This window comes from Carex rostrata, chromosome 27, assembly GCF_964058835.1.
Source record: "Carex rostrata chromosome 27, lpCarRost1.2, whole genome shotgun sequence".
Taxonomy (NCBI): Eukaryota; Viridiplantae; Streptophyta; class Magnoliopsida; order Poales; family Cyperaceae; genus Carex; species Carex rostrata.
In genome coordinates this window covers 4,507,974-4,528,985 of record NC_135944.1, presented here as the reverse complement: position 1 = coordinate 4,528,985, position 21,012 = coordinate 4,507,974, and the positions used below count along the sequence as shown (strand labels likewise).

The window sequence follows — 21,012 nt, the reverse complement described above, 5'->3', positions numbered from 1 at the left end:
AGACAATTCTGAGAGCCTTCTTCTTTCTTCCACCGTCAAAGTATTGAGAGGAGAAATACATTACAAAATTGGAAATGATTTCTCAATGGCGATCTTGTTGCTTTGGAAGACCTAATCTAAAATTCAATCAAAAGGGCGAGAAAGAAATAGCTTGCTAGAGTCTTGTCTCGCGCTCACGGAGACGGTTGCTTCTCCAACCTAGGGTTTGATATTCTATGGCAAATGACATGAAATCAGGTATTGTATTCCGCACTAAAGATTATGTTTTGGGTCTCTTTGACATAGGACGGTCTTAGGTTAAGGTGGGAATTATTTCTTCTTGCCCGGGGTATAAGTGTTTGACTCCTAAATGAGATGTAATTATTTGATCTCTAAATAAGGCTTAATTGTTTGGCATTTATGATTCCCAACATCTGTATCCTCTCAAAAAAATAGAAACCATTCTCTTAAGATCCCAAAAAATAGAATAATTGTTAACATCAAGAGTTCCATAATTTATTAGCAATCATTCTCCTGGTAGTTTCTACCATGGAATTTCAAAAAAAAAAAAAATCATTAATAAAAATTGGATAACAATCACCCATGTACAGAGACGTGCAATGGATAACAAAATAACATATGAAAATATTTTGGAAGTTTAGATCAGGTTCAGAGTTCAGACCCGTTAATAAAAATGTAGATATTTTAAACTGTTGAAATCAATTTATTTCACGAGTAATGAATTTACCTGTAAAGTTTTCAGAATTAATTTTGTATAAAGTTAAGTAGTAAAAAAATGTTAAAAAAACTAATGCACTAAAATTAATTTATAAACTTTCTAATTTTTACCACTTAACTGTATACTAAAATAATTCAAAAACTTAAAATCTTTGCATGTAAATTAATTACTTGTGAAGTAGATAGATTTTAACTGCTTGAATTTGTTGTTTGAAACTGATATAGTATATTTTGGAGTTAAGCTTACCAAGGTATACCTTAGTGAGCTTAATAACACCTTAGTTTTACTCGTATTAGTAATATCAATTGTCAAGTAATTTAAAATGAAGATATTAGTATAATTCATTTGACAAATGAAATACATAAAAAATAGGACCAATATGCAAAATATCTTTTGGACCGAAACCACATATTTTTGAAGATATTTTCGGTAGAAGAAAAGCCCCAGTGGACCTACAACTACAAGTGAGCCAGGAAGGAATTACCGTTGGAAACTTCATTTTGGTTGGATTCCTGTAGTCCGGTTATCTGGTCAGAATTCGTATCCTCTGCGTTAACTCAAAAAGGAATATTTTGAGTTGATGCTTGTGGATTGTCCGATAAGCTTTAAGATTTGTGCGAATTAAATTCACACTAATATTAAAGATCTCCTATGTTTTAGGTTAGAGCCGGATGGGCTCCGATTACAATCGGACGGGCCATATATATTAACTCAAAAGATGTTCTTTTGAGGTAATGCAGACGATGCGGACTCGTCTGGTCATGTCATATGACGCACTGACACACGTCATGTTTACACGTGCGTCCGACTTTTTTTACTTTCCAAAGAATTGCTCCACTATTCATTTCTTCATTATTTGCTACTCATTAATTGAAGTCTCGATCAAGTCAGCAAGGAAATAACGTAGAAACTTCCCAAAGAATGAACTTAATTATTATCAATAAGACTGTTCAATTATTATTTTCCCTTTCCCAAAGAACTGCTCCACTATCCATTTCTTCATTATTTGTTATAAAATTGAAGCCGTTCTCTTAAGATCCCAAAGCCAAAAACCAAGTATCTACTCCAAGCTGCTTAATTGCTTCGGTCTCGCCTCCTGTAACCAATTGTATGTGTTTCTCTTGTTTAATTTTCTAAGTAATTAACTTGGTAACAATTATATCAGTTTATATTTAGCGAACAATTAAATTATATCTATTTAAAGTTCTTGTTTTGCTTCTTGATTGAGTTAGAAGAACTTTTGGGGCTCTGACCTCTTTTGATTGTAGCTTCTATTTTTATATGGTTCAAACTGATTTTGGATCGTTGTAAATTATCTTAAAAAGCTCTAGATCGGAGCTACTTGGCCACATAAATCGTAGTATCCTAAGCCATGGCTTGAAAAATCAGCTGATTCTGAGTTGAACCGGTAAAATCAGGTCTAAATGAAAACAATTGGTTGAAGTTACGGTTTGACCAATTTATCACATATTTAGCCGATTTTAGCGATATTATGTATAGATATCAAAAGAAGCACTAATCGGGAAAAGAGAAAAAGGGGAAGATAAGAAGGAACTTTTGACAGTGGGATCGGTCAATTTAAACATGTACCTATGTTATTTAACATTTTAATGTAAATAAACTGGTTCATTGGCCCAATGGACCTAGAAAACTTACTAATTAAATTAACCTTAGCGAATACATCACAGGTTGCGCTATTTTTTTTTTTTTAATATGTTATTTTATAAAATAGTAGTTATAAAAAAATATATTATTTTGTAATATGTTATATAACATCATGTTCATTTAATATTTTATAATATGTGTTACTTCATATTTTTAAAAGAGAAAAGGTATCATTCCCCACCTTCAGTCCTCCGATAATCTCCGCCGACTTTTTTCACGCGGTTTCAATCATTTTTAACGATCCGTCTCAAACTGCTTATTTAAAGCTTTTCCAATTCCTCTCTATTCACTTTCACCTCTCAAAATTTAGTTGCCAAATAAGAACAGAATCGTTTGTCCTTTTTACTTTTTTATATTAAAATAATATAAAGTTTATGGTTTGAGATGTTGAATCAATATTTTAACATAAAATTTCATCATGACATTTTGTTTTTTTCACAGAACTGTTAACTTATTTGAAAGGTTGAATTATAATATTTTAATATAATAAATGTTAAAATATTAGAAAATGATTCAATAATACAAAAAAACAATACAACGAAACAATACGGCAATCCTTGTGTGTTCAACGAATCCATTTTGATGGTCAACGTTTGAAATAATACGGCAATCCTTTTTTTCAACGAAATCATTGAGATGGTCAACGCAATTTGGCCTTCATACATTCTTCTAAGATACCTCACCTATTGAGTAGAGAAGGTTAGTTTTGTAATTTTTCATTGTTTTGTATGTACAGAGTCATGTGATAAGGTTTATAGAGTTAAAAAAATTATAATTGAATTATTTTTACTGGTTTACAGTATTCAATGAAACTGTCTACATAGTTATGTGATTTTGTTTACAGAATTCAAAACAATTGAAAGTATTATTTAGATGTAAATTTTAAAACAAAAATTGAAAAAAAAATTTGAAAAAAATTTGGAAAAAAAAAAATGGAGGTTGAAGTGGAGGTTGAAGTGGAAGTTAAAGTAGTTATTGGAGACCACACAGAAATGAGAAGTTTTTATATTGATAGAATTTGTTGAATTAGTTTACAGGATTTAGTATTGATGTTTACAGGATTTAGTATTGATGTTTACATAATTAGTTGAATTAGTTTACAGGATTTAGTATTGATGTTTACAGAATTGAAAGTTTTATGTTTACAGGATTTGTTGAATTAGTTTACAGGATTTAGTATTGATGTTTACAGAATTAGTTGAATTAGTTTACAGGATTTAGTATTGATGTTTACAATATTGATGTTTACAGAATTGAAAGTTTTATGTTGACAGGATTTGTTGAATTAGTTTACAGGATTTAGTATTGATGTTTACAGGATTTAGTATTGATGTTTACAGAATTAGTTGGAAAATTTTTTTGAAAAAAACATTCGAATTCTTTTTTTACATTTTTAAAAAATAAAATTTGAAAAATAAAATAAAATATTGAAAAAAATTAAAAATTGATTTTTTTTTTTTTACCGGTTTATAGGATTAAACGAAACTATTTACAGAGTTATGTAGTAAGATTTACAGAATTCAAAATAATTAAATATAGTATCTAGAAGGAGACAAAAAAATTTTGAAGAAAAATTAAACAAAAGAATTTTGAAAAAAAGTTTGAAAAAAAATTTTGAAAAAAAATTTTGACAAAAAATTTTGACAAAAAATTCCGAATAAAAATTTCGAAAATAAATTTTGTAAAATAAAAATTTCGAAAATAAAGTTTTGAAAAAAAAACTCGAATATTTTTTACATAATTAAGTTTACAAAGTTTTAATGTAGTCATAGTTAGTTTTTAGTTTTGAAAAGCTGTTAGAGGTCTTCTAGATGTGGTTCTAGTCAAAGGTCTAGAAGTGGTCCTAGTAAAAGTAGTTAAAGTGGTTAAAGTGATGGTTAAAGTGAAAGTTATTGGGGACCACACAGAATTGAAAGTTTTATGTTGACATGATTTGTTGAATTAGTTTACAGGATTTAGTATTGATGTTTACAGAATTTGATATTGATGTTTACATAATTAGTTCGGAGATTTTTGAGAGACTGGAGTTGAGGGACTGTTAGCTGCTTCCTTTTTAAAAATACTATAATATGTTACTTGTATGTTAAACATCATGCTAAAAATATATTTCTCTCAAAAAAAAAAAAAAAAATTGCACTGTTACACTTGTCTCTCTCTTCTATTTTTTGCATATTGGTACAATGCAATGCAGTATTGCGAAGTGAGATTATTTCAACAGTTTGATTTCAAATAATTATAGAATTGTCATTTGATCTCTTCTATGTGCAGTACTAATTAAATTAAATGTATATCTTTAGGTATTATTGTGGACACGTGTTTAAAGAATTAATACTTATAGAATTGTCATTTGTCATAGTTTAAAACGAAGATACTAGTATAATTTATTTCACAAATGAAATAAATACAAAATAATTTCAGGACCAATGTGCAAATGTCGCAAAATCTCTTTCGAACCACACATTTTTCTTCACGATATTGTCGGTATAAGAAAAGAAGGACGCTGTTTGAGTTAATTGTGAACCCCGGTGGAATTTTGGGCCCGTGTGCAGTGACACTCATTGGTCAAATCATGTCTCCGTCTCTTTGACTTTTCAAGTAATAGGGGTGCACCATTATTTTTCCTATTGGATAGAATCCACTATTAATTACTTTAGAAATATCTCAACCACCTGATAGCGCCCGTATATTCTCTTTTCGAGGTAATTTCCACAGGACCGCAATACCTGTTCTTTTAAAATAGAAGCCATATATTCTCTTCAGTTCCTCTGAAATCAAGTATATCTACGCCGAGCTGCTTGGTTTGGTCTTGCTTCCTGCAACTCAATTGTATGTGTTTCAATTGTTTTCCTATGTAACTTGGTAACTATTTAATTTGTCGGTTAATTTATATTTACTTAACAAATTATATCTATTTATAGTTCTGTCGTTCCTTAATTGAGTTAGAAAAACTAGGATCCGTCATGGGCCTCTGATCTCTTTTGGTTCAAATTGATTTTGGATCGTTGTAAATTATCTTAAATAGTTATAATTATTGATTAATTGACTGTTCGGAGATTAGATCTGTAGGATTTAATCACATAAATCATAGTATCCTAACCATGTCTTGGAAAATCGGAGTGAAAATCGGCTGACTCCGAGTTGACTTGGCCAAGTCAGAGCGGAATAGTCCAGAGGGGCTAGCCTATTTAATTTGATCATCTCTGCCTAGTAATATTATTAATAACTGAAGTAAACATCAGTTTGCTTTCCAACTGCCTGCTAGCTAGCCTATTTAATTTGATCATCTCTGCCTAGTAATCATTGATTAATCGACTGTTGGGAGATTAGAACTGTAGGTTTTGATCACACAAATTATTGTATCCTAACCATGTCCTGGAAAATTGGCTGATTCCAAATTGACTGGGTCGGAGCGGAATCGGCTGGCCCCCCAGCCGATTTTAATTTGTTGTAGTCAATATTGTGTTCCACACGAACGTGACATTTCTTAATTAATTACTTGTCTTTCTCTTATTGTTTCAATGCATCGAGTGGCCATTTTAATTAATTACCAGGTATGGATGAGAACGAATCTTAATAAACTAAACAAGTTCTTTTCAAGAAATATATTTAATTATTGATAAATAAACTAAGCATCAGTTTGCTTTCCAGCTGCCTGCTAGCCTATTTAATTAGATCATCTTTACCTAATAATATCCTCTAATTACACTGATGCACATTTCAAAACAGTGAGCGAGAGAAATGGCTGAGGTGGCTGTGAGCATTGTGCTAAACAAGCTTGCTGATGTCATACTGAATGAAGCACAATTCTTGGGTGAGGTTGGAAAAAAAGTCGAACGGGTGAATCGTGAACTAACCCGAATCCAGTGCTGCCTGCAAGATGCAGACTCGAAACGAAAAGGAGATGCAAGAGTGCAAAACTGGCTGAATGAACTCCGTGATGTGGCCTATCGCATCGAGGACACAACCGACACCTTTCTTAAAGTTGGATATACAGATGCCACCTTTTCGCAAAAACTCAGGAGACTATACAACAAGCCACGGGAGGTGTATTTCCTCCACAAGCTTGGCACTGAGCTCGATGACATTCTAAATGTACTCGAAGAGATCTCTAAGAGCAAGGTTACCTTTGGTATCAATGACCTGAAAGACAAGAGTGATGGAGAGGTTGGTGTGGTAATGCCTCATCGGAGAGCTACTTATCAAGAAGTCAACGAAACTGAAGTTGTAGGCATGCAGGCTGACAAGAACAACATTCTAAAGCTGTTGGCTCCTGATCAAACACCAAGGCGGGCAGTCATAACCATCGTGGGTCCTGGCGGTGTAGGAAAGACTACCCTTGCACATATGGTATACAGAAGGTAAGTGTCGAATTTTCATTTCAATTTTGTTTTAATGAGATAAATAATTACAACAATAATAAGAAGAGTTAGTCTAAGTTGCTATTTATAGAAACCATCAACTGGTATTACTGCTATAAATAATTATTTTGAAGAATTAATATTTGGACATTGCTGCTCAACTTTTTAATAATTGCTGTAGTAATACATAATTCCAGCGCTCATTATTGTTCAAAAATAGTGCCACAAATCAATCTAATAATATATCTTGTTTGCTTGTCCAACCAGTGCCAAGGAAAGATTCGACTATCATGTAATGCTGTCAATCTCTCAGCAATACATTCTAACTGATATCTTGAGAAAGATGATCAAAGAGGACAAAAAAGAGGACAAACATTCTGAACAAGAGAAGAAAATAAAAGATGATCTGGGAGATTTAATCAACAAGGTCAAAGAGTTCTTAAGTAACAGAAGGTATCTGATTATTCTAGATGATGTGTGGAATGATGATCTGTGGAATCAAATAAAAGATGCATTACCTGATGACAAGAACAGTAGTCGTGTTCTGATGACTAGCCGGAATATTGAAGTTGCTAGATCATCTGACCCCCAGATGGCACCACATGAACTCCACATCTTAGATGATGGAGAAAGCCTAGATCTTTTCCTCAAGAAAGCTTTCCCTTATCAAGAACCTGATAGAAAATGCCCTACCAATCTCCTTGAGCCTGCAGCCAAACTAGTAAATAAATGTAAAGGGTTACCTTTGGCTTTAGTAGTATTAGGTGGTATCCTTTCCACAAAAGAACCATCCCCCGTTGCGTGGGAAAGGGTGTTGCAAACAATGAATTGGCACTCAGACGGCAAGGACTGCATGCCAATCTTAGCAATGAGCTATGAGGATATGCCTTATTATCTCAAGGCATGCTTCAAATATGTTGCTTTCTTTCCCGAAGACTATGCAATTCTTGTAAAACGTCTAATCAGAATGTGGGTAGCAGAGGGGTTCATACCACTCGAGGGTAGGCCAACAATAGAGATAATGGCTGAGGATTGTCTTGAAGAACTTTCTAAAAGGTTATATCATTTATTTCTTATATTTATTAGGCCTCTATAAAATTATTGCAAACTTTTTTGTCACAAAATAACTACTTTATAAAACACACTTATGTTACACTTGATATTTGCTCCATTTTTTATTTTTTTTAATAGAGTAGACGAAGTGGAAATTTTCCATAAAAATTGTATCTAGAAACAAACAATAAGATCGAATGAAATGGAGTATAAGACGAACAAAAATAAGCTACAAGGCCTTACTAATACTCTATACTACAATATGCATTATTTTCCAAAAAAATATGTACGTACAAATTTCATTAATTGTATATTTTAATTTTGTTTCATCTTAATAAGGAACTAATTTAACTTTATCTATCGATTTTGGAACTTTTATTACCACTATAATTCTTTCGGTATTTTCTAACTTTTTTATAATCCAAAATTAATTCAGGAGTATGATTCAAGTATCAAGCCGATCCATGAATGGTATGATCAAGTACTTCCAAGTACATGATCTTCTCCGTGACTTAGCAATTCATGAAGCTGAGCAAGAAAACTTTGTTACAATTTTCTCACAAGAATCAACATCTGAAGTCAAAATGCCCAAGGGAAAAATCCGACGTGCATCAATTCAAGACCGAGAGACCAATATGCGATTCATGAAACATTTAGGTGCAAATACCCGTTCTTTACAACTTTTTATGTTTCCAGGGTATGAGGTGAGCTTACAGTGCTCTAATTTTAGACTACTTAAAGTTCTAGAACTTGTGAGTGTGGGTGCTTATAATTCTCATGAATATATATTTAAATCATCACATGAGTTGATTCACCTAAAATACTTGGGGATTCAAAACAGCGGAATTAAAGTATCATCATTATCCTTTCATCGTATGAAGAATCTCGAAACGCTGAATGTGGATACTAATGAAAGCAGTGATTGTAATGTTGATGCCTTATGGAGAAATGATATATTAAGGCATGTACGGTGTCGTCAAGGATATTTCATTGGACCAATATCAATATCTACAGTAAGCAATCTCCAGACCCTGAAATGGGTAAAGCCTCGGAAATCATGGGCTAGGAATTAAGTTGCCCCTTTTAAACAACTTGCGTAAATTAGGTGTTTATGAGGTTGAGGATTGGGTTACACTGACCAATTTACTTAAAACACTACATTATTTGATTTCGCTAAAGGTCAGCTCGAGATGGGCCCATAATCTCCCAATCGAGATTGTTTTCCCAAAAGCACTCCCAAATTATAAGAGTTTACAATCCTTATTCTTGAAGGGAAAGTGGCCTTATAATATCACCTTACAGGCTGGCTTATTTCCACCAAATCTCATTAAATTGACACTAGAGTTTTCCAACCTAATGCAAAATCCAATGCCAGAACTTGGAAAGTTGAAGAGCCTAAAAAAACTTTCATTATGGCAAGTGTTTAGTGATTCGTACTCAGGTCCAATAATATGTTCAGAAGGATTCCCTCTGCTACAACACTTGCAACTAATTTGTGCTAGAGTGAATAAATTAACGGTTGCACAAGGGGTCATGCCAAAGCTTAGCCACCTCCTAGTAGAAGAAAGGACAGAATTACACCTGCCTTCTGAACTACAGCATGTGATCCATTAATTATATTAGTTATAGTAATATCTATATATGCCCAGTAACTTTTTCCTTTCACTTTTGATTTTTGTTTTTTTTTGTTTCTGGGAGAAAGATCTATGTATTATTTGTATATATATCGTAATTCCTTGTATGAAATGCTTCATTTATTTTTTTTAAATTTCTTTCTTATTTTTATGTTGTACACTTCTGACATTTCCCCAGGAAATCAACTTCTCGCCCTCCTTATTTAATCAAAAGTGCATGGAACTTGGTAATTAACATATGAGATTGACCCATCAAAAGCTGATAATTAACTTTGTGCAAAGAAACCATTGACATTATAGACATAGATTATAATGCTTAATCATGACTGAAATTTACTTGTAATCCTAATAAGTCTCCTGGCCCGGATGGTCTTTCATTTCTCTTTTACCAAACATTTTGGGATACAGTTCAATATGACTTATTTCATCTATTTCAAGCTTTTTTCTCAAATTCCCTTGATTTGTCTATTGCTGTTTCAAATTAGCCTTATCAATTGCTGTTTCAAATTGATTACTAAAGTCCTCACTGACAGATTAGACAGAGTTATGTCAACCCTGATTGATAACTCACAATCAGCTTTTATCAAGGGTCGATTAATTACAGATCATATTGCAACTGCCCATGAGGTTTTACATCACATACACCAAAAGAAGTTAAAATGTCTTCTTTTTAAGCTTGATTATGAGAAGGCATTTGATAGGGTTAATTGGGATTTTTTACTTGAAATTCTTAAAGCAAGGGGATTTGGTAATCTTTTTATTACTTGGATAAAATCTATCCTATATAGTGGTCAAACATGTATCAATTTTAATGGTGTCTTGGGACCATATTTTAAATGTAAGCGAGGTTTGAGACAAGGTGATCCCTTGTCTCCATTATTATTTAATTTAGTGGCTGATGTACTTAATAAGTCATTACAACAAATCCAATCTGCTGGATTTATTTCTGGTGTAGGTAATTTCGCATCTGTTGGACCAGTTCTGAATTTGCAATTTGCAGATGATACCTTTTTATTTATCCAAGCTGATCCCAAAATGGTTGTCTCTCTTAAATTGCATTTAACTGCTTTTGAAAATCTTTCGGGTATGAAAATTAACTATGCCAAATCTGAAATGGTACCATTAAATTTATCTGCACATGAAGGGTATCAGTTGGCTCAGATTTTTGGTTGTAAGGTGACTCATTTACCTATTACCTATCTTGGATTACCTTTACACTATAAAAAACCAAGCCTTTTTGACTGGCAAACAGTTATTGATAAAATTGAATCTCGAATTCAAGGTTGGAAAGGTAAACTCCTTTCTTATGGTGGTAGGGTTACCCTCTTGAACTCAGTTTTGTCCGCCATACCAATCTATTGGCTATCTGTGTTTGTTATGCCAGCTAAGATTAGAATGCGAATCGACCAATTACGTCGAAGATTTTTATGGTTTGGTGGCACTACTGTAAGGAAGAAATATTGTTTGGTTTCATGGGACACAGTGTGTAAAAGTAAAAGTCAAGGCGGTTTAGGTATTTTAGATTTAAAAAGACTTAATCAAGCCTTATTGGCCAAGTGGTGGGTTCGATTTCAGGATCCCCATGTCGTTGGCACATGGAAGTCTATTATTTTGGTTAAATATGGTCCATCTGGATTTTCTTCCACATGTTCTTCCTTTTGGAAGGGTATTCTTAAGGGCTCATCTGTTGTCGAGATTGGATTTTCTAGGAAATTGGGTAATGGATCAACTATCCATTTTTTGGCATGATAGGTGGATTTCTGAACTTACTCTTGCTAGTTTATTTCCTAATTTATTTAATATTTCAGTTGATCCTGACTTGCTTGTTATTGAAGCCTTTTCACAAGGCTCCTTACACCTTTCTTTTACTAGACAGCTCACAGGTGTGTTACTTACTGATTGGCATACATTATCTTCTTTTTTGCATGATTGCACTCCTAATCCTAACTTAGCAGATTCACTGTTATGGAGATGGTCCTCTCAAGGGACATTCACTGTGCATTCCTATTATCTTTGGCTTGAGTATGGTGGGTTGGTTAATACTGAATTTACAGCTATCTGGTCTTCTAAAATCCCCCTAAAAATTAAGATTTTCCTTTATTTATTAAAACGGAATAGAATTTTAACTAAGAAAAATCTTATCTCAAAAGGGTGGAATGGGGATACCTCGTGTGTTTTCTGTGGGGCTTTTGAATCTACTGACCATCTTTTTGTTCATTGCCCTTTCACCATTCAAATTTGGCGATGGATTTCAGCACATAATAACTTTATTTTTAATGGTTCTACAATGGACGATGTTTGGTTTATTAATGCAGTTATCCCTCTCAAAAACAAGCCTTTAGTAGAGCTTGTTAGAGGGGCCGTACTATGGTGTATATGGATTGAGCGAAATAAAATCTGTTTTCAAAATGGTTCTATTCCATCTTTGCATGTGGTGGGTTCTAAAATTATCTCTTTAGCTACTTTTTGGTGTAAAACATTGTATGATGATTCTTTATTACTTCTATCTTTAATTTTGTCATTAAATACTAATGACATTCCCTGTCAGGACATATTCCCATTAGTGGAAGAGGTGGTTTCATTAGAGGAGGATACCATCGAGGTGGATACCATCGAGATGGATTCGATAGAAGATATAACCCCTATGCTTGGGTCAGAGATCCCAATTAGGCGATTGAGCTAATGGTAGCTGATGGTTGTTTAGCTTGCTTATTATCTGTTGGAGTTTTGGTTTTACATGCTTAGTATCTGTTTGGTCTTTTAGTGATTGATTTTTGGCTGGTTTGTTATGTGTACCAGTACGTTATGGTTTGGTTCAACTGAGGCTTTGTAGTACTGCTTTCAGTTTGTGTCCTGGTTTGTTTTCGGTTTTGTAGCTGTGCTAGTTCCAGTTTTTTGGAACTGGTTATAGTAAGACAATTTGATTTCTAATGAAATCGGTGGGAAAAACCCACTTTTTCAAGAAAAAAAATCATGACTGAAATTTTGGCAAAAATAAATAAATCCAGCAGATGGAAATTTTGCAAAAAAATAAATAAATTTAGATATACCATCGAACCAACATTTCTATGCTAACAAAATTTCAAATAAAATAGGTGCAAATTGTGTTTAATTTTTTTTAAATTGAATTGACCCTTGACATGACAGTATTAATTAATATCGCAGTGCATGTCACCTATCACAAAGCAAACTGCATGTAATTAAAATTAATTAATTAATATATAATGAAGAGAAAAGCCATATATAATTATAAATCGGTGACTCAATCTTAAAGATTGTCAATTAATCATATATATGCACCGTAGCAGCATAGAATCCTAAAATAATTTATTATTGATTGTGCATCTACACATTACCGGATACTAAACTAGTTTACTGGTCGAATTAACTACAGACAGACTCATAATTTACAGCGGTAACAATTAAAGGAAATATGATGAGCTATTGCTTTTATTTTGGGCTTGGCCCATGTGGTTCCATAATTTCTTTCATTTCTCGAAAGAGTTGTAATTCTATCAAATGAGGGAAGAGTGAATTTGAATCGATATGTTATGATGAAATATAAATGGTTAAACTGAAAAAGTAGTAAACTAATTAATTACGTTTGAAAATAGAGATATGAGCATGAAGTAAAATAATATTCTTACTTTTTAACTCACTATAACCCATATATATATATATATAGAGAGAGAGAGAGATGGGCTATGGTGCATTGCAATGTATGGGCACCCTTGTGCATTGGATTATAAATCACCGATTCAAAGTTTAAATGACCGATCCAAACCGTTCATCTTGTTCTCCATATTAATATGTGCTTGGAGACCAAATTTTATATTTTTTAGAATTTGTTTACTATTTATTAAGTAACTTTGAAAATCGCCAATTCGGTGGTCCAGAAATTTTTACTGTTCACCCAGATTTTCAAAGTGGCTTAATAAATAGTAAACAAATTCCAAAAAATGTAAAATTTGGTCGCCAAGCACATATTAATATGGAGAACAAGATGAACGGTTTGGATCGGTCATTTGAACTTTGAATCGGTGATTTATAGTCCAATGCACCATAGTCCATCTCTCTCTCTCTCTCTCTCTCTCTATATATATATATAGAGTAAGGCTTGGGTACTATGGATAGCATAGAGGCCTCTGTGCTACGGCTCAATATTTGAGTTTTCAAAATCCAAAAGGTCGATCCGAACCGTTCATCTTATTCTCCATATTAATATCTGCTTGGAGACCAAATTTTACATTTTTCTGAATTTTTTTACTATTTATTAAGTATTTTACAAAATTGTTGATCCAACGGTGGCTGCACAAAACAGTAAAACCGTTGGATTAGCGATTTTCAAAGTGGCTTAATAAATAGTAAAAAAATTCAGAAAATTATAAAATTTGGTCTCCAAGCAGATATTAATATGGAGAATAAGATGAACGGTTCGGATCGACCGTTTGGATTTTGAAAACTCGAATATTGAGCCGTAGCATAGAGGCCTCTATGCTATCCATAGCACCCAAGCCTTACTCATATATATATATATATATATAGGATTTGACTAATATGCTATGGGTTGCATAGAGGCCTCCCGTGCTACAGCTCAATATTCGAGTTTTCAAAATCCTAACGGTCGATCCGAACCGTTCATCTTGTTCTCCATATTAATATATGCTTGGAGACCAAATTTTACATTTTTTGGAAATTTTTTACTATATTTTTAGATTTATTGAATATCGCTGTTTTTTATGATCCAGATTTGTCTGAAAAACAACGATTTTCATTGAATCTAAAAAAATAGTAAAAAAATTTCAAAAAATGTAAAATTTGGTCTCCAAACACATATTAATATGGAGAACAAGATGAACGGTTCGCATCGACCGTTAGGATTTTGAAAACTATATTATATATTGAATCGGAATGAAGAATATTATCAGAAAGATCATATGAAATTGGTACACATGAGCCGCTGAAAAATCCTGTTTTGGTCTACATCTGAACCGAGTTCAATGGAGAAACATAGGAAATTCATGAGGGCCCACCTGTAAGGTTCAGTAAGGAACACAGCACTGCGTTTTGTCAACCATACGTTTGTATCCTCTCAAAAAATAGATCGATCGCCATACTCTTAATTAAAATCCCAAAGCCAAAAACCAATTATCCCCTTGGCTGCTTGGTTGGTTTGGTCTCGCCTCCTGTAACCAATTGTATGTGTTTCTCTTGTTTTCCTGATTAAGTTACTTGGTAACAATTATAGAGACAGAACAGTTAGCGTAGTTGGTTAGAAAGAAATTCTAAAATGTTTGATTATTCAAAGATTGAGAGTTTTATTTTCCGTCATGACTTCGTAGCCTCTTTTAAGGAAAAACTTCCTTATAATTATATCAGTTTATATTTTGGTGACTAAGTTCCAGCCTTAGTGCAATAAAATTCTTTTAAGAGTACCCAAATGTGATTAGTTTGTATTCCCAAAACATCTAAATGCATGATTTTCACACTTAATTTCTCATTCATTATCTTTGTTTAAAATAAATTAGTAATCTCAGATTGAATCTCATCATCGATCAAGGACTTAGATTGTATCAAGCATAGCAATAGTTTTAATAAAAAAAAACCTAAAGGTACCTTGTACAGTTGATACAAAACATACCATATATAAAAACAGTTGTTAACAGTACAAAAATATAGGTACCGGCTCGAAGAGCGCTCTGTAATATAAATAGAGCATACGAAACAAGGTAGTAGACGTCTGTACGTGAATGTATATTTAGATATGAGTGAGGCTATATGGTAATATGCATTTTACATATTGACTTGTGTTATGAATTTATATTTTTATTTTTAAAATTCAAATAGTCGATTTAAATTGTTCAACATGATTATCATATAAAATATACTTGCAAATCAAAATTTACATTTTTTTTAATCTTTTTTTTTATTTAGACCGATAGAAAATCACTTGATTTGAAAATTCTGAACTATTGAAAAGGAATTAATGGTTTATTACCTATGTAGAAAATAGCAAAAAAAAAAAAATCAAAAATGTAAAATTTGTTTGGTAAATACATTTTCGTATGGAGATCATGTTTAACGACTCAGATCGACTATTTGAATTTTAAAAATAGAAATATATATCCACAACAAGAGTAGATCAGTAATATGGATGTTACCATAGCCTCACTCTTCAGATATTATCGTGGACGTATTTAAGAAAAAATGTATTTTACAACGAATAAATTAGTATAATTTATTTGACAAATAAAATTAAAGAAACAAGAAAAAAAAAGTTCCAACCTTAATTCATAGGAACTGAATTCTCTCCTCTGAGGGCAGAAATTTTCTTTCTCCAGAGTCACTGCGTGTGAGTTTCGAAGTGAACCCCCAGTTCAAAAATTAAAAGTGACCAGTCCCATTTAACAGTAACTGGCCCTACACGCAGTGACTAAGAGGCTGAGAATTCGGAGTCTAATTCATAACCTTCCAATTTTTTTCTGCCCCCACACATGCATTCAGAACAGTGAAAAAAAGCTGGACGCGCTTGTATTAATTGTGAGCACCTGTGGAACCCATGACGCGTTGTCTGCTGGAAATTATCATCCACTTAAGTTTGAATCCTCTGCATTAACTCACATATTGAGTTTAGAATATCGACCTTCCGATTAGAATTTGAATCAATCCGACTCACGTCTGTAATATATATTTTTTTAATATTCGTGTTAATACGGATTGAATGGTTAGGATTTGTTGTGCTGAAACTCATAATTTAAGTTACTGCATCCAATATAAATTTCATAAACTCTGGAGTTTTCGGACCATGTGGAGGGTCACTCATGAGTCATTTCATGTCTGCATCTTTTTGACTTTCAAGTAAAAGTGGGGCACCATTATTTTTCCTTTTGCATACAACTGGCTCACTGTTTTTAACTTTACTCTTTGTTGATCATCGGAGATATATTTTAACCATATATCTGATAGCACCATTATTTATTGGAGGTCTCCCAGAAAATAGAAGCCATTCTCTTGAAAGCAGAAAACCAATCTCCTCTGGAAACAAGTATCTGCGCGAAGCTGCTTGGTTTGGTCTCGCTTCCTACAACTCAATTGTATGTGTTTCAAATATTTTCCTATGTAGTTTTGTCGAGTAAGAAGAACTTGGATCCGTTTTGGGGCGCCGATCTCTTTTGATTGTAGCTTCTATATATTTTCTTATGATTCAAAGTTGTAAATTATCCTAAATAGTTATAATGATTGATTAATCGACTGTTGGGAGATTAGAAGTGTAGGTTTTGATCACACAAATTATTGTATCCTAACCATGTCCTGGAAAATTGGCCGATTCCAAATTGACTGGGTCGGAGCGGAATCGGCTGGCCCCCCAGCCGATTTTTGTTGTGGTCAATATTGTGTTCCACACGAACGTGACATTTCTTAATTAATTACTTGTCTTTCTCTTATTGTTTCAATGCATCGAGTGGCCATTTTAATTAATTACCAGGTATGGATGAGAACGAATCTTAATAAACTAAACAAGTTCTTTTCAAGAAATATATTTAATTTTTGATAAATAAACTAAGCATCAGTTTGCTTTCCAGCTGCCTGCTAGCCTATTTAATTAGATCATCTTTACCTAATAATATCCTCTAATTACACTGATGCACATTTCAAAACAGTGAGCGAGAGAAATGGCTGAGGTGGCTGTGAGCATTGTGCTAAACAAGCTTGCTGATGTCATACTGAATGAAGCACAATTCTTGGGTGGGGTTGGAAAAAAAGTCGAACAGGTGAATCGTGAGCTAACCCGAATCCAGTGCTGCCTGCAAGATGCAGACTCGAAACGAAAAGGAGATGCAAGAGTGCAAAACTGGCTGAATGAACTCCGTGATGTGGCCTATCGCATCGAGGACACAACCGACACCTTCTTTCTTAAAGTTGGATATACAGATGCCACCTTTTCGCAAAAACTCAGGAGACTATGCAACAAGCCTCGGGAGGTGTATTTCCTCCACAAGCTCGGCACTGAACTCGATGACATTCTAAATGTACTCGAAGACATCTCTAAGAGCAGGGTTACCTATGGTATCAGTGACCTGAAAGACAAAAGTGAGGGAGAGGTTGCTGTGGTAATGCCTCATCGGAGAGCTACTTATCAAGACGTCAACGAAACTGAAGTTGTAGGCATGCAGGCTGACAAGAACAACATTCTAAAGCTGTTGGCTCCTGATCAAACACCAAGGCGGGCAGTCATAACCATCGTGGGTCCCGGCGGTCTAGGAAAGACTACCCTTGCACATATGGTATACAGAAGGTAAGTGTCGAATTTTCTTTTCAATTTTGTTTTATTGCTATAAATAATTATTTTGAAGAGTTAATATTTGGTCATTGCTGCTCAACTTTTTAATAATTGCTGACATTTTAGTTATACATAATTCCAGCGCTCATTATTGTTCAAAAATAGTGCTACAAATTAATCTAATAATAAATCTTGTTTGCTTGTCCAACCAGTGCCAAGGAAAGATTCGACTATCATGTAATGCTGTCAGTCTCTCAGCAGTACATTCTAACTGATATCTTGAGAAAGATGATCAAAGAGGATAAACATTCTGTACCAGACAACCAAATAAAAGATGATCTGGGAGATTTAATCAACAAGGTCAAAGAGTTCTTAAGTAACAGAAGGTATCTGATTATTCTAGATGATGTGTGGAATGATGATCTGTGGAATCAAATAAAAGATGCATTACCTGATGACAAGAACAGTAGTCGTGTTCTGATGACTAGCCGGAATATTGAAGTTGCTAGATCATCTGACCCCCAGATGGCACCACATGAACTCCACATCTTAGATGATGGAGAAAGCCTAGATCTTTTCCTCAAGAAGGCTTTCCCATATCAAGAACCTGATAGAAAATGCCGTACCGATCTCCTTAAGCCTGCAGCCAAACTAGTAAATAAATGTAAAGGGTTACCTTTGGCTTTGGTAGTATTAGGTGGTATCCTTTCAACAAAAGAACCATCCCCCGTTGCGTGGGAAAGGGTGTTTCAAACAATTAATTGGCACTCTGATGGCAAGGATTGCATGCCAATCTTAGCAATGAGCTATGAAGATATGCCTTATTATCTCAAGGCATGCTTCAAATATGTTGCTTTCTTTCCTGAAGACCATGTGATTCCTGCAAAACGTCTAATCAAAATGTGGGCAGCAGAGGGGTTCATACCACTCGAGGGTAGACCAACAATAGAGATAATGGCTGAGGACTGCCTTGAAGAACTTTCTAAAAGGTTATATCATTTTTTTCTTATATTTATTAGGCCTCTATAAAAATTATTGCAAACATAGTAGGAAAAATCGGCCGGATCAGTATCGGCCGGCCCCGATCCGATCCTCACGTAGCAAATAATAAAGAAAAAAAAATCCCAATCCTAAGCCGATCTTGATCCGATCCTCCAATCCCGTATCGGTATCGGCTGGGACCGATCCCGATCCTGATACCGATAATTCCTACTATGTTGCAAACTTTTTTGTCACTAAATAACTACTTTATAGAACACACTAATGTTACACTTGATATTTGCTCCAAATTTTTTTTTTAAAATAGAGTAGACGAAGTAGAAATTTTCCAAAAAAATTATATCTAGAAACAAACAATAAGATCGAGTGAAATGGAGTATAAGACGAACAAAAATAAGCTACAAGGCCTTACTGATACTCTATACTGCATTATTTTCCAAAAAAAAAAGTACGTACAAATTTCATTAATTGTATATTTTAATTTTGTTTCATCTTAATAAGGAACTAATTTAACTTTATCTATCGATTTTGGAACTTTTATTACCACTATAATTCTTTCTGTATTTTCTAACTTTTTTATAATCCAAAAATAATTCAGGAGTATGATTCAAGTATCAAGCCGATCCATGAATGGTATGATCAAATACTTTCAAGTACATGATCTTCTCCGTGACTTAGCAATTCATGAAGCTGAGCAAGAAAACTTTGGTACGATCTTCTCACAAGCATCAGCATCAGAAGTCAGAATGCCCAACAGAAGAATCCGACGTGCATCGATTCAAAACCAACAGATCAATACACAATTCATGAAATATTTTGGGGCAAGTATTCGTTCCTTATTTGTTTTTAATAAAGATCGTGTGAGGTTACAGTGCTCAAAATTTAGGCTACTTAAAGTTCTAGAACTTGTGGGTGTTGATAGGGTTCCATATATTATATTAAAATCATCACATGAGTTGATTCACCTAAAATACTTGGGAATTCAAGAATGCATAATTCAAATCTCCTCATTATCCCTCCATCGTATGAAGAATCTCGAAACCCTGAATGTGAGTCTTAATAGCAACTCACATTGTAATGTTGATGCCTTATGGAGAATTAGTACATTGAGACATGTACAGTGTTTTTATCCCATCATGGGACCAACATCAACATCTACAGTAAGTAATCTCGAGACCATGCAATGGGTAAAGCCTCGGAAATCATGGGCTAGGAAGTTGCCCCTTTTAAACAACTTGCGTAAATTAGGTGTTTGCAAGGTTGTGAATTGGGTTACAATGACCAATTTACTTAAAACACTACATTCTTTGGTCTCACTAAAGATCAGATTTGTTAATCTCCCAATGGAGATTGTTTACCCAAAAGCACTCCCAAATTATGAGGGTTTACAATCCTTATACTTGATGGGAAACTGGTCTTCTAATGTCACCTTACAGGCAAGCTTATTTCCACCACAACTCATTAAATTGACACTTGAGGATTCTAAATTTGGGCAAGATCCAATGTCAGAACTTGGAAAATTGAAGAGCCTAAAGAAACTTGTCTTAAGGAAGGTGTTCAGTGACTCGTACTCGGGTCCAACAATAATTTGTTCAGAAGGATTCCCTGTGCTACAATACTTGGAACTAAATTGTGGCGGTAAAGTGAAGGAATTAACGGTTGCACAAGGGGTCATGCCAAAACTTACATACCTCAAAGTACCTAAAAATACAGAGCTACACCTCCCTCCTGAGCTACAGCATGTGACCGTAGATTAATTTGGTTGGCTAACTTTTCCTTTCACTTTTTTGTTTGTAATATGTGACATTATTATTTGTGATATGGTTCCTTAAAAAAATGCTTCATTTTCTTGTTTTATTTTTATTTCTTTATTATATTATAATGTTGTACTTTTGAAATCTCCCTAGGAAATTAATAAACTCGTCGCCCTCCTTAGATAATAGTGCTTCATTAGTGATGTATGTGCATGCAAAATTTTAAAGGTTTCGAGTTCATTTGCTACACAGTCAAGCGGTTAAAGAAATGAACATTTTATTAAGTTAATTTATAAGTTGTTTTATATAGTTAATTTTTATTATTTCTTTGACCGCTTGACTGTGTAGAAAATAAACTCAAAATTTTCAAAATTTTGCATATGGATTTCAACGGTTTAGATTTGGCCTTTGAAGTTGATCCGATGAACTTTTAGAGTTGTGCTCACCAAACTCTCTTGGTGAGCACATCACACCCTAGCTTTACTCTCTTTATGTATATATATATATGCACGGTGGGAGCCTAGAATACTGAAATAATTTATTATTGATT

The 21,012-nt window shown here is 33.8% G+C and overlaps 3 protein-coding genes across 8 annotated transcripts; all 3 read left to right on the top strand.

Annotated features, from left to right (window-relative positions):
* The first annotated feature begins 1,634 nt into the window (after positions 1-1,634).
* On the top strand, positions 1,635-9,561 carry LOC144544918 (putative disease resistance RPP13-like protein 3). Of its 4 annotated transcripts, none has more exons than XM_078293474.1 (4): positions 1,635-1,826; positions 6,110-6,741; positions 7,009-7,797; positions 8,231-9,561. In XM_078293474.1, exons 2-4 carry the CDS (start codon positions 6,122-6,124, stop codon positions 8,865-8,867), a joined length of 2,046 nt encoding a protein of 681 aa, XP_078149600.1. In that variant the 5' UTR covers positions 1,635-1,826; positions 6,110-6,121; the 3' UTR covers positions 8,868-9,561. The 4 variants fall into 4 exon arrangements, with proteins under 4 accessions (XP_078149600.1, XP_078149598.1, XP_078149601.1 ...); XM_078293472.1 differs by having other exon boundaries at positions 1,635-1,832; positions 6,114-6,741; XM_078293475.1 differs by lacking the exon at positions 1,635-1,826 and adding an exon at positions 4,765-5,209.
* Positions 9,562-10,541: 980 nt separating this feature from the next.
* Positions 10,542-12,111, top strand: LOC144544998 (uncharacterized). Its single transcript, XM_078293553.1, has 3 exons — positions 10,542-11,145; positions 11,237-11,463; positions 11,977-12,111. The coding sequence occupies exons 1-3, from the start codon at positions 10,542-10,544 to the stop codon at positions 12,109-12,111; spliced, it is 966 nt and encodes a 321-aa protein (XP_078149679.1).
* A 2,482-nt stretch (positions 12,112-14,593) lies between these two features.
* Positions 14,594-20,590, top strand: LOC144544914 (disease resistance protein RPP13-like). 3 transcript variants are annotated; one of them, XM_078293461.1, is made up of 4 exons: positions 14,594-14,632; positions 17,094-17,724; positions 17,922-18,698; positions 19,307-20,590. In XM_078293461.1, the coding sequence occupies exons 1-4, from the start codon at positions 14,629-14,631 to the stop codon at positions 20,463-20,465; spliced, it is 2,571 nt and encodes an 856-aa protein (XP_078149587.1). In that variant the 5' UTR covers positions 14,594-14,628; the 3' UTR covers positions 20,466-20,590. The 3 variants fall into 3 exon arrangements, with proteins under 3 accessions (XP_078149587.1, XP_078149588.1, XP_078149589.1); XM_078293462.1 differs by lacking the exon at positions 14,594-14,632 and adding an exon at positions 16,446-16,528; XM_078293463.1 differs by lacking the exon at positions 14,594-14,632 and having other exon boundaries at positions 16,880-17,724.
* Positions 20,591-21,012: the final 422 nt, after the last annotated feature.